This window comes from Bactrocera latifrons, unplaced genomic scaffold (genome assembly GCF_001853355.1).
Source record: "Bactrocera latifrons isolate USDA-ARS-PBARC rearing strain unplaced genomic scaffold, ASM185335v1 scaffold_191, whole genome shotgun sequence".
Classification (NCBI taxonomy): Eukaryota; Metazoa; Arthropoda; class Insecta; order Diptera; family Tephritidae; genus Bactrocera; species Bactrocera latifrons.
The window spans coordinates 67,287-88,694 of record NW_017535419.1 but is presented as its reverse complement, the minus strand read 5'-3'; the positions used below and the strand labels follow the sequence as shown (position 1 = coordinate 88,694).

At 35.0% G+C, this 21,408-nt stretch overlaps 1 protein-coding gene across 1 annotated transcript in view; it reads left to right on the top strand.

Annotated features, from left to right (window-relative positions):
- Nucleotides 1-2,472: 2,472 nt before the first annotated feature.
- Nucleotides 2,473-21,408, top strand: part of LOC108967580 — a 24,113-nt gene continuing 5,177 nt past the window's right edge. The window contains exons 1-5 of the mRNA XM_018931101.1: nucleotides 2,473-2,538; nucleotides 7,496-8,452; nucleotides 9,253-9,415; nucleotides 9,531-9,711; nucleotides 12,685-13,683. Coding sequence (XP_018786646.1) covers nucleotides 2,473-2,538; nucleotides 7,496-8,452; nucleotides 9,253-9,415; nucleotides 9,531-9,711; nucleotides 12,685-13,683 — 2,366 coding nt within the window. The remainder of the gene's footprint in view (nucleotides 2,539-7,495; nucleotides 8,453-9,252; nucleotides 9,416-9,530; nucleotides 9,712-12,684; nucleotides 13,684-21,408) is intronic.

Sequence of the window (21,408 nt, the reverse complement as noted above, 5' to 3'; positions counted from 1 at the left end):
TGTTACACAGTAGAGTTCAAATACACGCCAGCAAAAAAATCTACTTTTTATCATTTTCATCATATTAACCACCCCTTGGCGTTCTGGAAAAGTCAACCCGAATGGTCAACGCGCTATTATTTTGCGGAAATCGGAAATGCGAAGTTTGGGAAATACGCTTAATTCATAATCCATATTTAAACGGAGGACGCGAATTCGTCGCCGAAAGGGGAAAGGGTGTTGAATGTCGCGTTATTTATAGTCAATTCAAATTGCGACCGCGGAAAAGCTCTAAAACAATACAAGCAGTTTTACGTGATCGCCTATGGCAGCCAATAGCAAATAACGGAGCTTGTATTAGGATTAACTAATCTTCAAACAAATATAAATTTACATCTTGGAGGGAGCAGATTATTACCTAGGAAGTTTTTTATTTATAAAATGCGAAAATTTTGGAATAGTGCGGACTTATTTCTGATCATAGTACGTTGCTCTCGTGGTAGAAGAGTGCTTTTTTGCCCCCAAATAAGGTGGAGTTTTCTGCAGTTTATTGTCGAATCGTTCTATAATAGTTCGGCATAGTTTATCACTGTAACCCATTGTCGTTTTCAGGATATTCGATGTACATAACTTTTTCGGACAATAGGAAAACTTTTTTTCTTCTTCTTTACTGGCTAGAAACTGGTTACGAGGTTATAGTCGAGTCAATTGGTGATTCCAAGCGAAGCCAGGTCCTTCTCCACCTGGTCTTTCTAACGGAGCCGAGATCTACCCCGCGGCGGGTACTGCGTCGAATACTTTCAAAACTGGAGTATTTTCGTCCTTTCGGATGACATGACTTGGCCAGCGTGGCCGCTGTCTTTTAATTCGCTGAATTATGTCAATGTCTTCGTATATCTTATACAGCTCATTGTTCCATCGAATGTGATATTCGCCTTGTACATCATTTACCGAAGACTCATCAGATGTTGTTATCGTTCATTCCTGTTCCTAAGGCAGGATGGGCTTAATGAGTGACTTATAAAGTTTGGTTTTTATTCGTCGACAGAGGACTTTACTTCTCAATTGCTCCTCAGTCCGAAGTAGCACCTGTCAGCAATAGTTATTCTGCGTTGGATTTCTAACATTGTTGTTAGTGTTAATACTGGTTGCAAGATACAACCAGAAGAAATTATTTATATTATATATTTCGTCTTGTCTTCGTTCACTACCAGACCCAATTACTTGGCTTTCTTATCTAGAGAAAGCAGAATTAATGGCGCGGATGTTGTATCATTAGCTGTACACTATTATAGAAGATTGTACCTGCTCGATTAAGGTCTGCAGCTCGAATTATTTTCTCCATCAGTAGACTGAAGAAGTCAAATGATAGGGAGTCGCTTTGTCTGAAACCTCATTTGGTATCGAACGGCTCGGAGAGGTCTTTCTCGTCAGGTCACAGCCAGCTTACACAGCCGTATTACTTTTGCARGAATACCAAATTCAGACAAAGCGGCATAAAGCAGCTCCTTTTCGCGCTGTCAAAAGCAGCTTTGAAATCGACAAAGAGGTGATGTGTGTCGATCCTTTTTTCACGGGTAATTTCCAAAAATTAGCGCATCGTGAATATATGGTTAGTTGTTGATTTTCCAGGCCCAAAGCCACACTAATAAGGTCAAATCAGTTTGTTGACGGTGGGCTTTAATCTTTCACACAATACGGTGGCGAAATTCACCAACAACAAATACAAAACACCAAATAAAACAGCTGCCTTCCGACTTCACCATAACACCCAACTATCAGTAGTTTTTATATTCGCTCATAGTTTTTAGACCCTTTCAAAGAGACAATAAAAATTCTTCAGTAACAGTTGCCAGAAATAAGCTCACTGATAATGTTAGAAACCACGTTGTATTATACACAAAGACGTTGATAGGCAAACTTTTCATTCAAGAACTATAAYCCAAGCAAGTAGAGAGAATGCGCATAGTTTAACGCTCCAGCTAACCGCAAGCATATGAACGGTAAATCTCTTATCCCAAAAACTTGTCTTGATAAAGCAAATTCGCATACGCGTACAAGTATATAAATAGGAAAATATGTAAGCTAAGAAGAAAGTGTGGTAAGGTTGCGTAAATGTTATCATTTCAGTGAACGCTGAAACACTTATCGCATCACAACAGAACAGAGCTAATGCAAGAGCACACCGACATCTATCCACTTGTATCTGTATATAGTTAAAAATATATGTACATAAATTTCGGCGCTTGTGCGAGAAAACGCCGCGCACTCCAAAGGCCTACCAACGTACTCAAGGCTATGCGTCTGCCAGCGTCCTTGAGAAGCACACCCAGCGCTCATTTGTGTTTCAAAAGATATATTAGTTACCGCCATTGCGGTTTGCCTTCTTGCTTTCTAAAGCATGACGTTCCCTATACGTATACACACGTACATTAGCAGTATGGCTATAATTTCATCCATCATTGAACAATGACGGCCAACCCAGCGCCTTAAATGACCTCAGCACCCTCAGTTGTGCCTCTGCGTTTTATATTCGTTTTAAGGCGAACTGGTGGGGCGGTGAGCATAAACGAATTTAATTTTTTATTGCTTCGTATGCATGTATTTATTTGGTAAAGTATGTCTGTATGTATGTGGTTGTCGTTTCGAGGAGCACAAAGCTCCTGTCGTTTACTAATAGTTTCCAATTGATTTAATTAAACRGCAAAATGTGACAATGATCAATGCAGCAGTTCTGCGTTCTGTTTGCTTTTACTTTTCCTCCTTAAGTGCCTGCAATCGAGTTCTTGCATTCAAATGGCTGTTCTTGCACCAAATAAAATTGCTGGCTGTTTCTTATGTGCTCAATTGCTTTCGCTTTAATTGAGGTACACAAATCGCAGCTGTTCGAGAGCAGCTGCAAGGATGTGTATTATTCGTTGGACCACTGGATTATGCTTGAGTGGCAGTTAAAGCTGCGTTAATCGCAAATGAAGCGACAATTAACTTGGCTGGTTCGTTTGCTTGAATAACTTTCGAACAGTGAGGTTTGCAACAAAGTTGTGGGAGACTATTTTCAATTTCTTAAAAATATAAAATACTATATTTTTTTTTAAATAAGTCTCATCCATCATTTAAAACTTGTCAAATAAAATTATCAATTATTGCCTTCTAATGTTGATTATTATATATCCATAATAGTTCTTAATTTTGTCTTGCCTTCAGTTTGCCTGCACCATTTTTTTTTTTAATATAAATATCTGATAATGCAAAATCTTCATACACAGAAAAACGAAATGTATGACCATGAAATAAAATTATATAAATCTCAATTTGAGACTGCTGGTGCAATGCTTTTCGAAAAATACTAACGAATGAATATTGAGGAAAAAGTTACTCATACGCACCGCCCACCGGTAATAACTCTTCTGCTACATTAATATACATATATATGTATATATCAAACAAATACAGCATWTGGTGCTTTGTTGACCACCTAATAGTTGAGTTCTAAATTTTGATAAAATTTATAGAAATATTTATTTGACATTAATGACTTTTTTATATATACTCGTACACATTTATACGCCATGAAGAGGTGATGAAGTCTTGTAGAGACATTTATAGCATAAGAACACAGTGCAAATTGATTTATGGTATGTAAATTTATTATAAATATCAACGCTACAATATTTTACATATTAAAAAATTATACCTGCACACTAAATTTTTGAAAAATCTACTATTAAAATTGACGTTCGAAATACACTCTTCTATCTAGCTGCAACTATCATGAAGCAATTTTTTAGGCTGATAATTAATTAATAAAAAAAAAAAATTTATGAAAAACTTTAGTTTGCTAAATTGCTATCAAAGCAAAAAAAAATCGAAAAATGCCCACAAAATTCTTTCTTTGTTTACTGGCGTGAAATTTCAGAGATCCCAATTGTCAATGAACGTATGAATGCGTGAAAATAAAATCCTCATGGGACTATTATGGAGCGATAAATTGATTAGATATGTTTGATTGGATGTGAAAATATATTTGTAGATGTAAGTGTACATGCGAGTGCTTGGAGTAAAGTGGCGTGTGGATACATTTGCCCATATGTGTATTTCCACCAATTGCAATGTTAATTTTATTATAGGGTGTCGCCTATAAATTCCCTCCAATCTTTACCGTTGTCACTATCGTGCCATAAAAATCTTTTTTCCACCAAAAACTGTAATACATTTCTTCAAGTGCCGGGCAGAAGAAGCAGCAGAAATGCCGAAGTGTTTGTCATATATAATGTAAGTATTTAAGTCCTTATATGCATGTACGAGTTGCTTGTTCACACGAGCAAGTAAGTAATACGTACATATGTGTATGTGCGCCTGTGTATGTAGATGTGTTCTATTTGTATATATGTATGTGAACCGTACGTAAAATAGAACGGCATTTTCTTTATGAGCACACAAGAGTGGCACAAATAAAAGAATTAGGGTGATATTGCATACCTTAAAAATATATTACCATAACTTTTTGAGAAAATTATCTCCGTCTGTAATTTAAAAAAATAAGTGTAAGTAAATAAAAATTGCAGTGACATTATCATTACCTTTCTATATAATTTTTCCTTTTCATTATTTATACAACATTTATATTTTATTAATAAGAATTTCATATTAATTAAAGCAATTACCTTAACTGTAAATAAAAGTCAGATTTCGAAAGTTCATCGCTAATAAACTCGTCACACCCTAATAAGTTTGATTTCACCACAACTTTAATTCAGTAATACTGTTGCGGTTGCGATTTTGTTTATTACAAAACCAGTGGCAATTAACGATTACTACCGAGATAAACTATCCAAAAATCAGAATAATTGGTATATAACTCATGGGACATGAATGCGAAATAATAGTAATTAAGCTTTGCTAGACTTATGTATAAAGGAATGTTGTTTAAGAATATACAACTATATACAAACACACCCTCTTAGATGGAGCGTACGAGGGTGTCGTATTGTTTGGCGAGACTAAATTAACATTAAAAGTGAAGCAAACTATTTTAAACATTTAGCCAGATATGTCACATGTTTAAACGCAAAAAAAATTATTGGAATTTTAATAAATTAGCAGAGCTTACCTTATGTTTACTAACTTTAAGGGATGATAACCACTTGCATGTCTGAAAATAATTAAATATGGCTAATCATTTTCACCGATTCCATAGCCGAACTTTACTTGGACCTCCGAAAGATGGTATGAGAAAGACTTTTTATGTTTAAAATGATCTCAAATCCAAAACCGAAAAAAATTATATTATTTAAATRAATACAAGTAATGCTCGAGAGGCTAGTTCAAATTTCGATTTTTGACAAAAGAGCAGCTTTTCAAAAACAAAAAAAAAACACAATTAAATTAAATTAATTTACTGGGAGTCTTAAGAAATTATCAATAAAAATTGTATTATATCGATTATTATCTGACAACTATTCTAAACAGGTCTCGTAAAAACATCATCTGGGTCCTGGAAATAGCGTTTTGAGTTAAATGAGTTGAGTATTAAATTCTTACAAGTCGCTCAAATCTGCGAAACTATTTGCCGGATTAACTTCACTTTTCGAAGAATATTCTAAAATATATGACATATTTTTGTTTAAACTCTCAAATTGCTAAGTTTTATAAAGTTTCGACCACAYTTTACTAGACTTCTAATATAAAATTTCTCCTCAATACCCTTTGACATTGTGTAAAATCAGATCAAAATTGATCCGTCTTTTCATGAGCCTTGTAATAGATGCTTAAAGTATTAAGAAAATAAAGAAGAAGTCGGGATGCAATTTGAAAAGAAGTTTCTACGCACTGAACATACCGTTTTTTTACTCTTGCAACCAGTTGCTACAGAAAATTATAGTTTTGTGAACCTAAGGGTTGTACGTATCACCTACAACTAATCGAGTTAGTTATAGGATTATATATATGTATATAAATGATCAGGATGACGGTTGACTGTCCGTCCGCCCGTCGTCCGTGCAAGCTGTAACTTGAATAAAAATTAAGATATCTGGATGAAACTTAGTACGAGGGTTCCGTAGTACAAGAAAAAATTAAGATTTTGTAGATGTTCGTAATCTGACGACTACCACGCGTACAAATCGGCATTGACGGAAAAGATAAATTAAGATATCTGGYTGCAATTTCTTACAGAGGATCGTAGTAGCAAGGGGCACCTGTGGGCAAAATTTTTTGAAAAAGTGGGAGTGGTTCCGGCCTATAACCAGTATAATGCAGATATCTCGTAAGCTACTTAAGCTACAACAACCAAATTTGCTGAGTATAAATCATATAAAAATTCTACCGACAATATGAAAACGGATAAAATCGGAGGATAATCCCGCTGACTCTCCATATAACGGTAATGTTAAAACTACAAAAAGCGAGRTAAATCAATAACTAAATAAGCCAAAAACATTAAATTTTACCACCGAGCTGGTAAAGCCGATCTAAAAATTGGACGATGGGYGTAGCACCACTTACATTCTCATATCACATTGATCAAAATTTATGACAGTTTGTGTAAAGAAAAGGGCAGAACTCCTGCGACTCGAACTTGTAAGTCAACATCTGAAAGAGTGAGCCCTCAAACTCTTAAGGCTTGATTTCGAAATCGMGTGACAATCAAGAAGCTTCTTCCATACAGCTTCTGTAGCTGGCATTTTTTAGGATTCTTAAGCTTACAGCATAGACGCCGATAGAGRGATGTTAGAACCCTCACAACTAGGGAGAGGCTAGCTAAGCTGAGAGCTCACTGGATCTACGATCGATCTTTAYGCAAAAAGATCTCGGGACAGCGCATGAACATGATAGCCCAGCACTGGATCACTTACAAATATAAATATTTATAGATCTCTATAGGTACATACATACATAACTATCATCGCACTAACGCACGTATGTACTYATATTTAATTKTATGTGAAAATAAAAATTATTAATTGCTATTTGTTGTAATTTAATGTTTATTCTCATAAGAATTTCTTTCCATTTATTCAACTTTCCAGCTGACGAGGAAACTGCTGACTCCTTGTAGGCCGCTGAGTTATTTGGAATGTGGAACCATAATTAAATTCAACAAAGAGAAAGACATAAATTAATTCATTCATTGCCACAGAAAACATATGCGTAAGCGTAATCTGATTAGCTGCTCAACAGACCTACTGGCGGAGACCATTAATGTCACCATTTCCACCTCATCATAAATAAATACAAATGAATTAGAAATGAGAGGAAATTATTGCACGCTCTCCCGATAATTCGAAGTGAATGACAGCACATAATTTTTTTCAACAGAAAACTTGCATAGTATTCGGRCAAACAGCGGGATTTCACACACTTACATACACATATACAAACGGCTATCGATAGCAACATGCGTGTGTGTGTAGTCAAGTGCTTCCGGCCRCAAGTGCGAATGCATTAGACACACGTTGCGTCGTGTGAATGTTATAATGTTGCGTTGTATTTAATTACCAATGCGCCCTTCTAACAGCAACAACAAAAAATAAAAACAACAACGGCAGCAACAACGAGGTTACATAGCAATAGCAAGCAGACTTATATATCAGCACATTGGAATTTTACGGGACACGCATCGCTGGCAACACACGCAGCGGTGGCTGCAGAGGTGACAACMACATTTAAGCAAACAACAAAAACGAGATCAATTGGGGTGGAGACACGTGACGCGTGCATTTCGGTTCATGCAACGAAAGCGTTTCGCGGTCCAGTAGTGGGAGCGGTGGTGGAAGCAGCAACTGCAACGGCAACAAAAACGGAAACAATAACAACAACAACCTGTCATTACGTCAATTTGGGCGGTTGTAAAGCGAAACGAAATCAATCCCAAAACTGTAATCGTGAAACTTTTAATTTCTCCCGCTCGCTTGTCAGTGYTGTGCTGCTCCTCTGTTGTCTTGCGTCAAATAGTTTCGTAACAGCAGCGCCATTGGTGAAGGTTTCCACTGCAAGTGGCAATGACGTGCAAGTCGCTGTTGCCGTCGGTGGTATCGGTGTMGTTAATGGTTTAGCTAACCGTAAAGCGGGTGCTAACACCAACAACAGCGTGGACCCCTGCGCTCTTAAGACACAACRAAATGTTGACTGCCATGCAACGCTTCCCCACAGCGATGACTACAATATCAATGGCAATGCTTATCATGTACAACAACCAATTATCGAAACTACAGTCGCGCTTCTGCTCATACCAACTGCAACGCTTTTCGAMACCACAACTACCGTTAAATCTGTTGCCACTGCCAGTGAAAACAGTGAAACCGTGGCGAGCGACACCACCGCTCCACTGCTCTTCGATGGCGCCAGCACCACTGCCAATGTGTCCGCCGTGCAGGAGATTCTCGAAGTGCCACAGATTCCCGCTTACATACGCAACACAGCCATGTGCTTTTGCATAGCAATCATGCTGCTGGGTGTTATTGGCAACATTATGGTGAGCATTTACCGCAACTTTAGTATATGCATGTTTGAGTATTAGTTTGGGTCGGTTAACATCTGATGAGAAATACTTTGTAATAATCCTCCAAATCACTTTCACTAGTTTGAGTTCGTAAATTGTAGCATTCTCTTTTAAAATAACCAATTCCACAATTCGTGAAGATATCTCGTCAAATAAAAAAGTTTGCCATACAAGGATTTGTTTTTGATCAATCCCTTTGTATGGCAGCTATATCTTGTAATAGTCCGATTTCGGCGGTTCCGACAAATGAGCAATTTCTTGGGGAGGAAAGAATTTGTACAAAATTTCAGATCGATATGACTAATATAGCATAGCTACATTGACTCAGCTCGTTACATCGATCCTTTATATAATATATACTTTAAAGGGTCATCGAAGTTTTCTTCTCGGTGTTACAAACCTAGTATATCTTCTTCATGATATAATTGTACAAAACAATAAAAATTACCATTTGAATGTTTTATGACACTATTCAAACATGAAGAAAGAAAATTAAAAGGAAACCCCATTTTGACTGCTTTTAGGACTCACCAAGGATGAAATTTTAACCAAAAATACTTTCAGTACAAACTATCARACTAAGTAAAATTTTGTAATTATTTTCGTGGCCTAATCTAATGTTTAATTATACATATGGACGCATTAATAGTACTTAAATATCGAACACCCACATGGGTTGTACGCTGCGTATAAGTAATCTAGTGCGGAATTTCGTTAAGTTGACTTTACTCACGCTCTTTTTCGATTTGCTTGTCACATCACACGTCGTTTAGGTGCCAATTGTTATTGTGAAAACCAAAGATATGCGCAACTCCACCAATATATTCCTTACAAATCTCAGCATTGCCGATCTATTGGTACTGCTGGTGTGCACGCCAACCGTATTGGTCGAGGTAAATACGCCACCGGAGACCTGGGTGCTGGGCCATGAAATGTGTATGTAATAAAATTAAATTTCACTTCTACATATATAAAGGATATATAATTTGTGTATATATACTATTTTACTATAATTAAATGTTTATTTACACTCCTTCCTTCGCTTCGCCAGGCAAAGCCGTGCCATTTATTGAGCTAACAGTCGCACATGCCAGCGTGCTGACAATTTTRGCCATCTCATTCGAGCGCTACTATGCCATATGTGAGCCACTGAAAGCCGGTTATGTGTGCACCAAGGCGCGTGCCATACTTATTTGCATATTGGCGTGGGGAATTGCGGCCGTATTTACCAGGTAAGAGTTTTTTTAATATGAAATATCATGTAAGCCTTACCACAATAAYTGAGCTGACGTGTAAATTCAATGTGTTAGGTTTGACAAAGCTTTGKTTTTTTTACTTCGAAAATCCAAAAATTGGAAAAAATTAGTCTGACTATAGTTAAAAAAAATTGTACTAATCGAAGAACTATTCAATATTTTGGTTATTAACAAAATGGCGGCTTCTAAAAATACTTTTTGTTGAAAAATTTACATATCACCTTAAAAAATAGAAATTAATACCAACCGTTTTATTCCTTCCATCATTACTGAGAAAGAAATCTAATAAGGTCGTATGAAATTTTCAAGTCAATTCAAAGTTYAAAAGTTTCATTGAAAGTTATTTCACCGACTGCAAGGTCAGAGCTGTATGGTAGATGCATCAAAACTTATCAGCCAAGCTCTCTCAGTTTTTCAGAAGTCAACAAAGATGTGTGTGGTCTAGCGTTATCCTGATGGAAGACGAAACCGTTTCTGTTGATCAATTCTGACTGTTTTTTTTTTCTATTACTTGCTTCAATCTCATCAGTTGTTGACAGTAAAATGTAGAATCAATCACTTGACCAGGCTGGAGCAACTCATAGTGGATGATTCCTTTCAACTCACTCAGCATAACCTTTCGAGGCGTCACTCCTTTCTTTGCGTCCATTTGTTGAGCTTCGTCTCCTGTTACCATTCGCTTCAGAAATGGTTCGATTTCATTTCGTTTCAGTAAAGAATCGCAGATGTTAATTCGGTTCATTAAATTTTTCACAGACAATTCATGTGATACCCAAACATCGAGTTTCTTTTTGTATTAAGCCGCTTTAAATTATTCAAATCCGTTTGATGATGAATGTTAGGTTCCTCTGCGATGTCATGGATGCATATGTGATGGCCCTGGTCAATCTTTTTCATAATTTCATCGAATTTTTCAACRATACGTCGACCAGAGCGAGGTGCATCTTTCACATCAAATTTTCAAATGGAAGCGAGCGAACTAATGTTGTGCTACMCGAACTGATACAGCATCATCTCCGTAAACTTCACAAATTTCATTAGTGGCTTGCATGGCATTCTACCCTTCTTTATACAAAAATTTCAAAATATACCCAATATATTTTATGTACGTGCATGCGATATATATTATACTTATGCAGAAAGAAACAGATTTTTTGAAATCCCCAAGTGGATATAACCCCTTAACAACGCTCAGCAAAAATAATATGAGAAGTTTAGTAAAACACGTAGTATTAAGTGTAAGCACTAATTACATTAATTATAATATTATTAATCACTATCACGGCAAGGCAACCACTTCACCTAAACCTCACATATTTTTTACTTTGTTAATTGCGAACTTGGGTAGYACTCATGAGTTACCCCGAAATTTAGTTCAATTATTGTGGTATAATTTAGTCTAGTATTAATAAACTAGTAAGATAAGTTTGTACATATGTACAATTATATATAAGAACGTAGATAAAGCGTAGTAACAGCTGTAGCCTCCTTTTCGTAGTTGCCAAATACTATATACTTTACATTTATATATAAATATTTTAAATTTGCAATTCTTACTGTACAATTTAACCATATATTAATTTACATGTATTTGCTAGTTCCGCGCTTGTAAAATTTTATGCAGATTTTATTGTAAACTATTTTATATTCATTCTTGTTGATCTTGCTCGTAATTTGAATATTAATTTCATGCCTTTGTGAAGATTTTTGCAGCCATTGTTTAATATATAGATTTTATTATTATGCCTCCAGCCATTTAGCATGTCCAGCAAAACCCATCAAAGCGTAGTATTAAAGACGCATATACATATATATATATATATATAAGTACATATTTGTAAAAAGCAACAAAGCCAAAGCAGCGCGTACATAAGGTGCCTAAATAAAGTTTGTATGTGTGTAGCTATTTAAAAATATTTGAATGGAAATTGTGTTTGCACGTCAAAGTCGGCCGATCGCCCTTACTACTGTCATTATTTTAGTCGTCACCATTTTCATAATCACCGGCGGTTGTCAACGCGTGCCCATTACAAGTCACCGAAGAACAAAAATTGACAAAACAAAAGGAACAGGACACAGGAACAAAAAAAGAGTAAAGAGACAATTTAGTCATATTTTTTATTTTACTGACGTTAAGGTTATGTTTAGTTTTCTGTTTTCTATTTTTTGTTTTACTCACTTTTATCATCGCGACCCTTTTTATTTGTAGTTAAATTATATTTGTATTATTTATGCGGCCGCTTGTCGCCGTTAGACCGCGCTCTTAAGTATAACCCCACAATGGAAATGAGGTAATCGCATGCTATTAAGGGCTTACGAGCAGTGACCTTTCCTGCCACCCACTGTTGCTGTCGCCATTGACTTCACATCACCATTCAAATAGGCGTTGTTATCACGTGGCCTATAATTGCACACTTCCGCGTTCGGTTTACCGGCTCTGTGATGGTCAAAGAACAACTTATACAAATATTTGGTGCTCCATAGTTGTTTCCTAAATCAATTATGGTGAAGAAATTAGTTACATAGGCAAAGTATCTTGACATAACTTTTTGGAGGAATAGTTTTTCCTCCCGCTTTCTTTCAGAAAACCTTCTAGATTCAATCAAAAGTGTTGATAGTAAATCTTCGAGAAGGATTAAACATATCCAATCTCGCTCTTACCTTCTTTAAAAAAAAGCTATTTTTAATTTTTTTTTTTGTAAATTTTATAGATCTTCAAAAATATAAATCTAAGAAAATTTTCTCAAACAAAGGTATAGTTCAGTTGAATCAGAATAAAGCTAGCTTGGAACTTGAAGCTCCTCCGAGTAATCATTATCAGAGAGAGAATGCGGTTAAGCCGTTGTCAATATAGTAAGAAATACACTTCGTATTGTCACCTAATTCAGAGATTATGTCTAGCCTTGCACCCTACAGTGAAACTTCATACAAATGTGCTATATTTTTTAGTCCAATTATTTGGGTTGCTGAGTACAAATTCGTCGAGTACATTGATGGATCATCGGTGGCAGTCTGTTTGACGCAAGCGACCACCAATTGGACTGTCGGATACTTTTTGATGACAATAATCATATTCTTTATACTACCCCTACTCATCCTTATGGTACTGTACGCCATTATAGCAAAGAATCTAATATCCAGCAATGGTCCAATGTTGCGTGTAAGACCGTCGAAACCAGAGTTGAGCTTAAAGGCGCGCAAACAAGTCGTACTCATGCTGGGCGCTGTCGTTTTATCATTTTTTCTTTGCCTGCTGCCCTTTCGTCTGCTCACCATGTGGATCATACTCAGTTCAGAGCAGACCTTCTTCGAGATTGGCATCGAACGTTACTACAGTCTATTGTATTTCTGTCGTATCATGTTCTACCTGAACTCCGGCATCAATCCAATTCTCTACAATCTGATGTCGACAAAGTTTCGTAAAGGATTTTTGCGACTCATTTTAAGCACATGGCAAAGCGCCGTCTCATCAGTAACCTGCGGACGCTATAAACGCATACGTGCACGTACCGGCACCATAACTGGTTTGGCGACCAACACCAACACGAACACCTCGAATACCGCCAGCAGCCATGCGACCACGTCTAGTATACTCTCACGTCAATCTAATCGCCGTTACAGTGACGACATGGTCAACACTAATTCTAGTACGCGCACCGTTACAAAGACACAAATACAAATACATATGCACATACCGTGCGGCCCGGACAATGAGATGTTGGCGATGTTGCAGAGCAGTATAACAACCAAGCTTGGGAAGGAAGGGCAACGCAATGAAAGTAATATGTGTGCGAGTGGACAACAAAAGTCCACAACGAAGTGTCATAAAATGCAGTCCGCAATGCGTGCTCGGGGCGAGTCGGYCGCGAAGGGCTCTAGTAGACGTTCGGTACACGTCAGTTTCGATGACGAAGAGGCTCAAGATCCGGAAGAGGCTATTACTCTAACGTGATGCGATTGAAAATACAAGAAGAGGCTAATTGAGAGCGCGCTTATTACAGTAATATAATATTAGCAGTTACTTGTAGGCATCCGAATGGATGCAAGTGGTGTGTTGTTGGCTGTGGTTTTGCGTATTTAAATAACATATTTCTGCATCTTCTTAAGGAAATTGAAAAGTGACCAATAATAAGAGTAATAAAGCTATTTTATATTGTATATAATTTTGTATTAGCCAATTTCTAGCACAAGTAGTTAGTTTAAGCACAGCTGTATGTAACTTTTGCTGAATGTATTATTGTCTTGTTAAAGTGAGAGATACAAAATTAAATTAAATTGTAATGGTTAGAACTTTTATATATTTAAAAGATAAATAAGATTTTGTTTATACAAAATCCAAAGCGAATCCGCAAATTTTTATRCATTTGAATCTGGAATCTGAACAAGGGTATATACGTATATTAAGTTTGCTACGAAGTTTGTAACGTCCAGAAGGAAACTTCGGACACGTTATAAAATATATATACATTTATGTCCATCTGAAATACTTTTATTTCATATTGCATTATATTTTTTAATTTTTAATATAAAACATTTTATTTTTAACGTTGATGTTTGTATGATGAACCATTTCGTAAAAAAAAAATTAAAAAGTTAAAATTTGAAAAATAAAATAATAATAATAAACTAGAATTTTTAATATTTTTGGTTGTATATCTAAAAATTTTTAAAATATCCAAATTTAATTATTAAAATAAAATAATTCTAAAGCTCAAATAGTCAAATCTGAAAATAAATAATAGCGGATAGTGTATGTGCTATCGGTTAAAATCAAGCTTTAATAAATGGCAAATGCTACAAATAATATAAACCATGTACCATGTACCAAATAAATATAAAATACCGTGATATATGTTAATGGAAAAAAACGAAAAAAAAAATATAATTAAGTGAAAGTAATAATATGTTTATATGTGTTAGTATAATTAAAAATATAATATATTTAAGTAAAAAATAATCTTGTTTGTGTAGTATACAAAACTTAGTGCGAACTCATATACTATAAATCATAAGTACATACATATATGTACTATCATACAAGTATATAATACTAAGCTTAGATAGACAAATTGGAAGCGAGATACCAACTACGAGTACTAGAAAAAATATCTCTTTAGAGAAAGATTTAGTAGAAAATTTAATGCTTTACAGAAAGGTACATCGTTAGAGGATGTTTTCGTAAATCTATCTGATAATAAGAAATAAGGTGTTACCTGGGTTTCCTAGGGCAAAAAACTGCTTTTTTTCAAAAAATTTTTTTCTTATATAAAAAATTAAATATTTTATTAGAATTTTTTATTGTTACAAACATACACTATTAACAAAGAAATTCTGAAATTTTTGGAAAAATATATTTTAAACTCGGTGATTGCGACGCTATTCGCAGTGACCACTCAGAAAAAGGATGAGCCTGCGTTGGCAGAATAACTCTTTACGGGATCATCTAAAGTGAAAAAATACGTGTTTTAGTTAAAACCTTACCTTAGAACATGGACGAGGAAAAAAACTGAAAATTGGGTTTTTGGCAGACATTTTTAAACAAAAATTAAAATTTCAGTGAAACTTTTTTTTTTCAAAAGTTGTAATCCAAAAAAAACCTTTGTCATAGTTTTTAAGAATTATATCTCAAAGGCCTGTGAAAAATTTGATGAATATCGGTTGAGCAGTTCTCAAGAGCTCTTGCCAACAGTTTTTAAAGCACACTTTCGAGAAAAACGCTTTTAAAGACGGCGCATTCGCCTTGCAAGTTCTCAAGGCTGGATATCCGAAACTATTACTAAGATCAACTTGAAAATTTAGGACAATATTCTAGAGGTGTTGTAGAATTAAAAAAAGAAACAATACAAAGTTTCGATTTTTTAAACCCAGTAAAGCCATTTAACCCATTAAGGATTCATAATTGGATACACTTTCATAGAGATGTCTAATAATCTATCTGTCAAAGTACTAAAGAAAAGATATTATATTATATTTTTTTGACCCACTCTAATGTACAGGCATATTAATATTTGTATAACATTAAACTTATCCGCACACTTTGTACTTAAAAAAAGTATATAACATATATAAAAATATATAAATAACTTAAGTGAAGATAGCACAATATGTATACTATGTTAAGAAATTTGATGTTTCGATGTTACTTGCTCCYAGTATACTAGTACAAATGAATATGGGTCAAAATGTATGTTTCCAAACACAATAATACCGCCGCCATACAATTGTAATGAATATATGTATACCTAAATTTTAAACATTTTTTTGTATTGCAGGTGTTTGTTAGAGATTTTAAATTCTTTCAAATGAACATTTTACAAAATAATCCGATTTTACATTCCATTTATTCATCAAAAATATCAAAGAGATAGTCTCTTAATAGATTGCTCAAACCTCAAACCTCTCAATAGTCTGAAATATCTTTTGATAAATACTTGAAAATGTTAAAATAAATATAACTATTATATGCATATATCAAATATGATCCGTTTATTCACACAAATCATATAAACAAAAATCTCTCTTCACAAAAAAGAAATTATCTAATTAAGAAATATCTACATAATCTATCTGTGTCGTTAATCAAAAATCAATTAAAAGGTATTCAAAACATAACCATCATTTTGGTGTAAYAGTACATTAAGTAGTATTCCGTTGCAAGTTTACAAATATTATAGGTGTACATACATCCATATGTCTAAATATTATACTTAAAAGAATTAGTAAAATAAATATTGAAACAAAAATATAAAAATAAAATAATTTATGTTAGTGTGCATATACTGAAAWACATATTTATATACATGTGATTAATATTTATACGAAAATATTTTATTAAAAAAATAAAGATTTGAAAGTCAGCCTGAACAAAGTGTGCATATTCTTCAACTGGTAAAAGAGTGTGTGTAAAAAATGATAGCCCTTTCGCTACATTAAGTCTGTTCTATTGTTGTTGTTGCTCTCTGCTCTTTTTTCAATTTTGGCCCTTTTTTCTATTTTCTCTTCTCCAATGAACAAACATACATACCTATATCATTAAATAATTATGACTACTCTCTATCACAATTTTTATGTGTTTGCTGATACTTCGACTTTTTCCTACTATATTTCTCAATTTGGTCTTTAGGTATAATCGATTTGTATTCCCAAAAATTCTATGCGCCAATTTCATCATTTCATTTGTTTCCATTTACGTCTAATCCATTGCCACGCCATCCATCTCATAAAGCTCATGTATCTTTGTATATATTTTGTGCATGTTTTGTAACGTTCACTTTTCACTTCCTGCACGCTTAGCTACTTTTTTCCAGCACCGCCTGGTTCCATATAAAATATCCTTATGTTCGCATTATGAACGCATTAGATGCGTCGATATAGAGGAAAGCCGACAAAGTAGCTCGTTTTGCATGTTTCCTAACCCGTTTACATTTCTGCTTGGCTAAACAAGAATTTGTGCCATCACCAGCCATGTTACAGCAAACAAATAAAAGGTATAACAAAAACGAAATAGAGGAAATGGCAAATAGCCAATTGACATGGACATATTAGGAAATGCCTACACCAATTGGACACAGTATAACGGTCATCCTTAGAAACAGTAAGTACGCATTTGCTTGCCTTTTTGACGTACATATAGAACAGTAATTTATACTAAACTGTTATGTCGCTGAGTCAAATGTTCATCGAAAATAAATATAAGTACAATTTCAATCAAATAATTTAAGTGGTTTTATTTGTCCACCCACATGGCATAAAGCAGTGTCATTAAATATCAACATCAATTCGAATAACATCAGGCGAAGTTGTGTTGAATAATTGAATACAGAATGTTCAGCAGGTAGATATTTAATTTTCTGCGTAAAAAAAATCTTAAAAACCTATAAATAGGTTATTATCAAACTCTATTAAAAGCTGATTGTCTTATAAAGTAATTTGATTTTTTCCATGCAGCTAATTTCAGGTGCAACCGAACATTTTATAATCTTGYGATTTCTGAAGTGAAATATTCTCAAGTTTTGATAAAATTTTTTATTTAAAAAATATTCAGTTCCTCGTAATACAAATTATATGTAGGAAATTTTAGTTGCGATAATACATGGACCRATTGGACCAATTTTCGACCATTTTCTGTGGAATATTCAATATTATTCGTTCACTTAATTTTGCTACGATATCTTACCATAAATCGGCTGATACTGCTGCAATTTAACATTAGATATTCGTACGAAGTTCATCAATCKCGCTGTCTCGCTGACTGGTTGGCATACATCATAAACTTGACGTAGCCACACACCGAGACGGCCGATTGCCTTGGTCATTTCGTGAGATAAAAAGTTCACCAAACTTGGTTTTCAAAAAATGGATTGTGACATTCGCTGTGTGGCTTGTGACGTCGTCGTGTTGAAACCACTTATTGTCCAGTCCAGATCATCCAATTCGGCCCAAAATATTCGGTTAACATTGAGCGGTAGCGATTCCCATTCACAGTAACGTGCCGGTCTTTATCATCACGGAAACCCGTAATTTTTTGGAGATGCAATGGTGACTCATGAAGTACGTGTGGATTGCTGCCTAACCATTAACGCATATTTTGCTTATTGACGAAGCCATTCAGCCAGAAATGAGCCTCAGCAATCAGGCTCATTATTTTTCGATGAAAATCGGGATCATTTTTAAGTTGTTGCTCAGCCCAATTCATGAACATACACGATTCTGGTGATCAAAAATGAATGAGAAAAAATATCGGTCTACTTCTGTAGCGTCCCTAATGAAAACCCCGCTAGGTATAAGGGAGTTGGAAAAGTATTGACCGATTTTACTCATGTTGGGCGGCAGAACACATATTTCTTCTTATAGTAAGATAAAGATGCTCTCGTTTCATTAATATGCTTCGCAGATAAACCGATATAATATAAAGTCAAACGTATGTTCCACAATCCTTATTTTGATTTATCTGGTTAGGGGTATTATTGGTATTGTATATTCGTCTTGAAAAGTTATGGGCCGATTTCGACTATTTTTGACATGAGGTAGCATAGTTTCAAAACACTATTGTTGGGAAATTTTCCTTCGATATCAGTATCACTGTAAAGTGAGAAAATTATACGATATTTAAAATTGTGGTAAATGGGCAGTATGCGTGGTGGTTGTCCGGTTTTCCCACTGTAATATTTGGTCTATATTCGACGTAAAATTTGATAAGATGATAATGATGAAAATTTTCAGTTAAATGGTAGGTTTCATTGAAGAACTCGTTATTAATTTTTTTTGCTAAAATTTCAGGCGCATCTTTCGGGGTTTTCAAATATTGTAGAAAGTAAAGAACAGACTGTTTAGACTAATTAAATTTAATACACATTTTTGTGACAAAACAGTACCACGAAATCATTGTAAATAAAACGCAAAATATTTAATTATTCATCAGTATTTATTTTGTCGCCTTCAATGTAATCTCCCTAGATGTAATATACTTATGCCAACGATTTTTCCAGACCTCGAAACATTTTTCATAAGCACTTCCTCCTTCAACGAATTTTTTGAATCTCTTCAATCGACTGGAAACAAGTTCCACGGACAATTTCAGTTTGAGGAGCAAGAAAAAGAAAAAATCACMCGGAGCCAAATCTGGTGAATAMGGTGGTTAATCGATGATATTCACTGCGTTTTTGGCTTTTCGGTTGGATCGATACGATGATGTATTATTATCGTGTAAAATCTATAAATTTTTCTTCCAATTCYAACCGTTTTCTCACGTAAACGCCTCAATACGGCTAAATAGAACTCTTTATTGACCGTCTGTCTCTCCGAAAAAAATTTATTATGCACCAAACCACAAATATCGTTTTTTGCCCTCCATTCCGATGACCGTTGACTTRTTTGCATGTCAAACTCTTACACCATTGTTTCATSGGCAGTTATAATGCTCTTCATGAATGTGGGATCGAAATTCGCACGATCAAGCATGTCTAAAGTTTACGGTACTTTTTTTGAAAAAAATCAGTTTTATCGGGACGAGTTGAGCAAGAACGCGGTTCATACCCAAATATTCACCGATATCATTCGAACGGACTCGCAGAATTGTCGAGCTCTATTGCCATCTCTCTAACACTTGCCTGACGATTTTCAAGCACCGTATCCTTAACTTTTTTAATATTTCAATAGTTGATGGAAGTCGAAGGTCGTAAAGAATGAGGCATGTCATCAACGATCTCTCGCCAGTCTTTGAAAGCTTTGTACCACTCGAAAGCTTGTGTTTTTAATAGAACTGAGCCTTTTCCAACATTCACAATGATTCCGCACACAAAAATTGGTTAGAAATACAAAATTTGAGTCGAATTCTTGTTCGGTATTTTTATACATTGTAAAAAATGCAACGCACTTTGCCAATTTTTTACCAATACTATTCATATTTACTTATGTACTTACATGCATATGTACGTATGTATTTAAATCCACACTTAAGAAGTTTGATAGGAGAAAATCTAGTCAAGTTAAAAAGCGTATTTCCACACAAAGTCATGTGTATCTTCGCTTATGCACCAAACGACATGCAATCTTTGGCAGAAGCTATAAATCCGTTTACACATGAACAAAACAACAGCGTCAAACAAATATCTAGATAAACACCCTTTCACAATTTCCTTAGGAAAACAATCAATTTTTCAGGCTATTAAACTGAAATGAGTGCATGAATGTTKGTCCATAAGATACAATAACAAGAACAACGGCAACAAAATATATCTACATATTTACATTTATACCTCAATAACGTACAAAAATCTGAAGGTTTACACCCACACACTATCGCATACAAATGTATTTAAATAAGAGCCAGAGACGGATCCCAACAACAAAGGAATCTATGAACATCCCAAAATGGCAAAAGAAATTGAAACCGAAATTTCCATGCAAAAATTGGAAGCCAGTGCAATTCAAAGAACCCAAATCGAATGCTGTGCGCATAGCGGACACCAGCCGGAGACCGGAGATCGAARSACTCGCCACGCGTRTGTCCAGTACACTTTGCTTGTATTGTTTTGTGTGTGTGGGTATTTGACGGCATTTCCCTAAACATAATTTAGGTGGCTGATCGAGAGTAATCWTGGGCATACACACACACACGTATGTGCATACATAAATACATACGTATACATATTTTTCGACACTTGCCGTTAATAGTGCTACATGTTGATTGTTCTTATCGTTTTTTGCTGCTATTGCTGCCGCTGTAGTCATCAAACATTCGAAATGGAATTTTATGATATTGTTGCTGTTAATTTCGCCACTCCGCACAGTGATTGTTGTTGTCGCCAAAATGATTTCGCCATTTAACAACGTGTTTGTTGCTATTATAATGTGGTATTTACAAAATAAACCGAAATTTATACATTGTACCAATTTATGCATGTAAATATGTTGTATAAACATATGTACATATGTGTGTGTACACCTACACACCCTCGCACAAATTTTTCTCCTTTATTTATGGGGATTCGCTGTTTGCATTCTTGTTGAGATTTTGCTGTTGTCGTTGTTGTTGGCACTTTCACTTAACTCCWAGTATGTTGACCATATCAGAGACGCAGTTGCTCCATTACTCCTTGGGTGGTAAGAAGAAATCGCAACGGAGCATAAAATTTGACTTTTATTTGTCATACATATGTACATGTGTGTGTG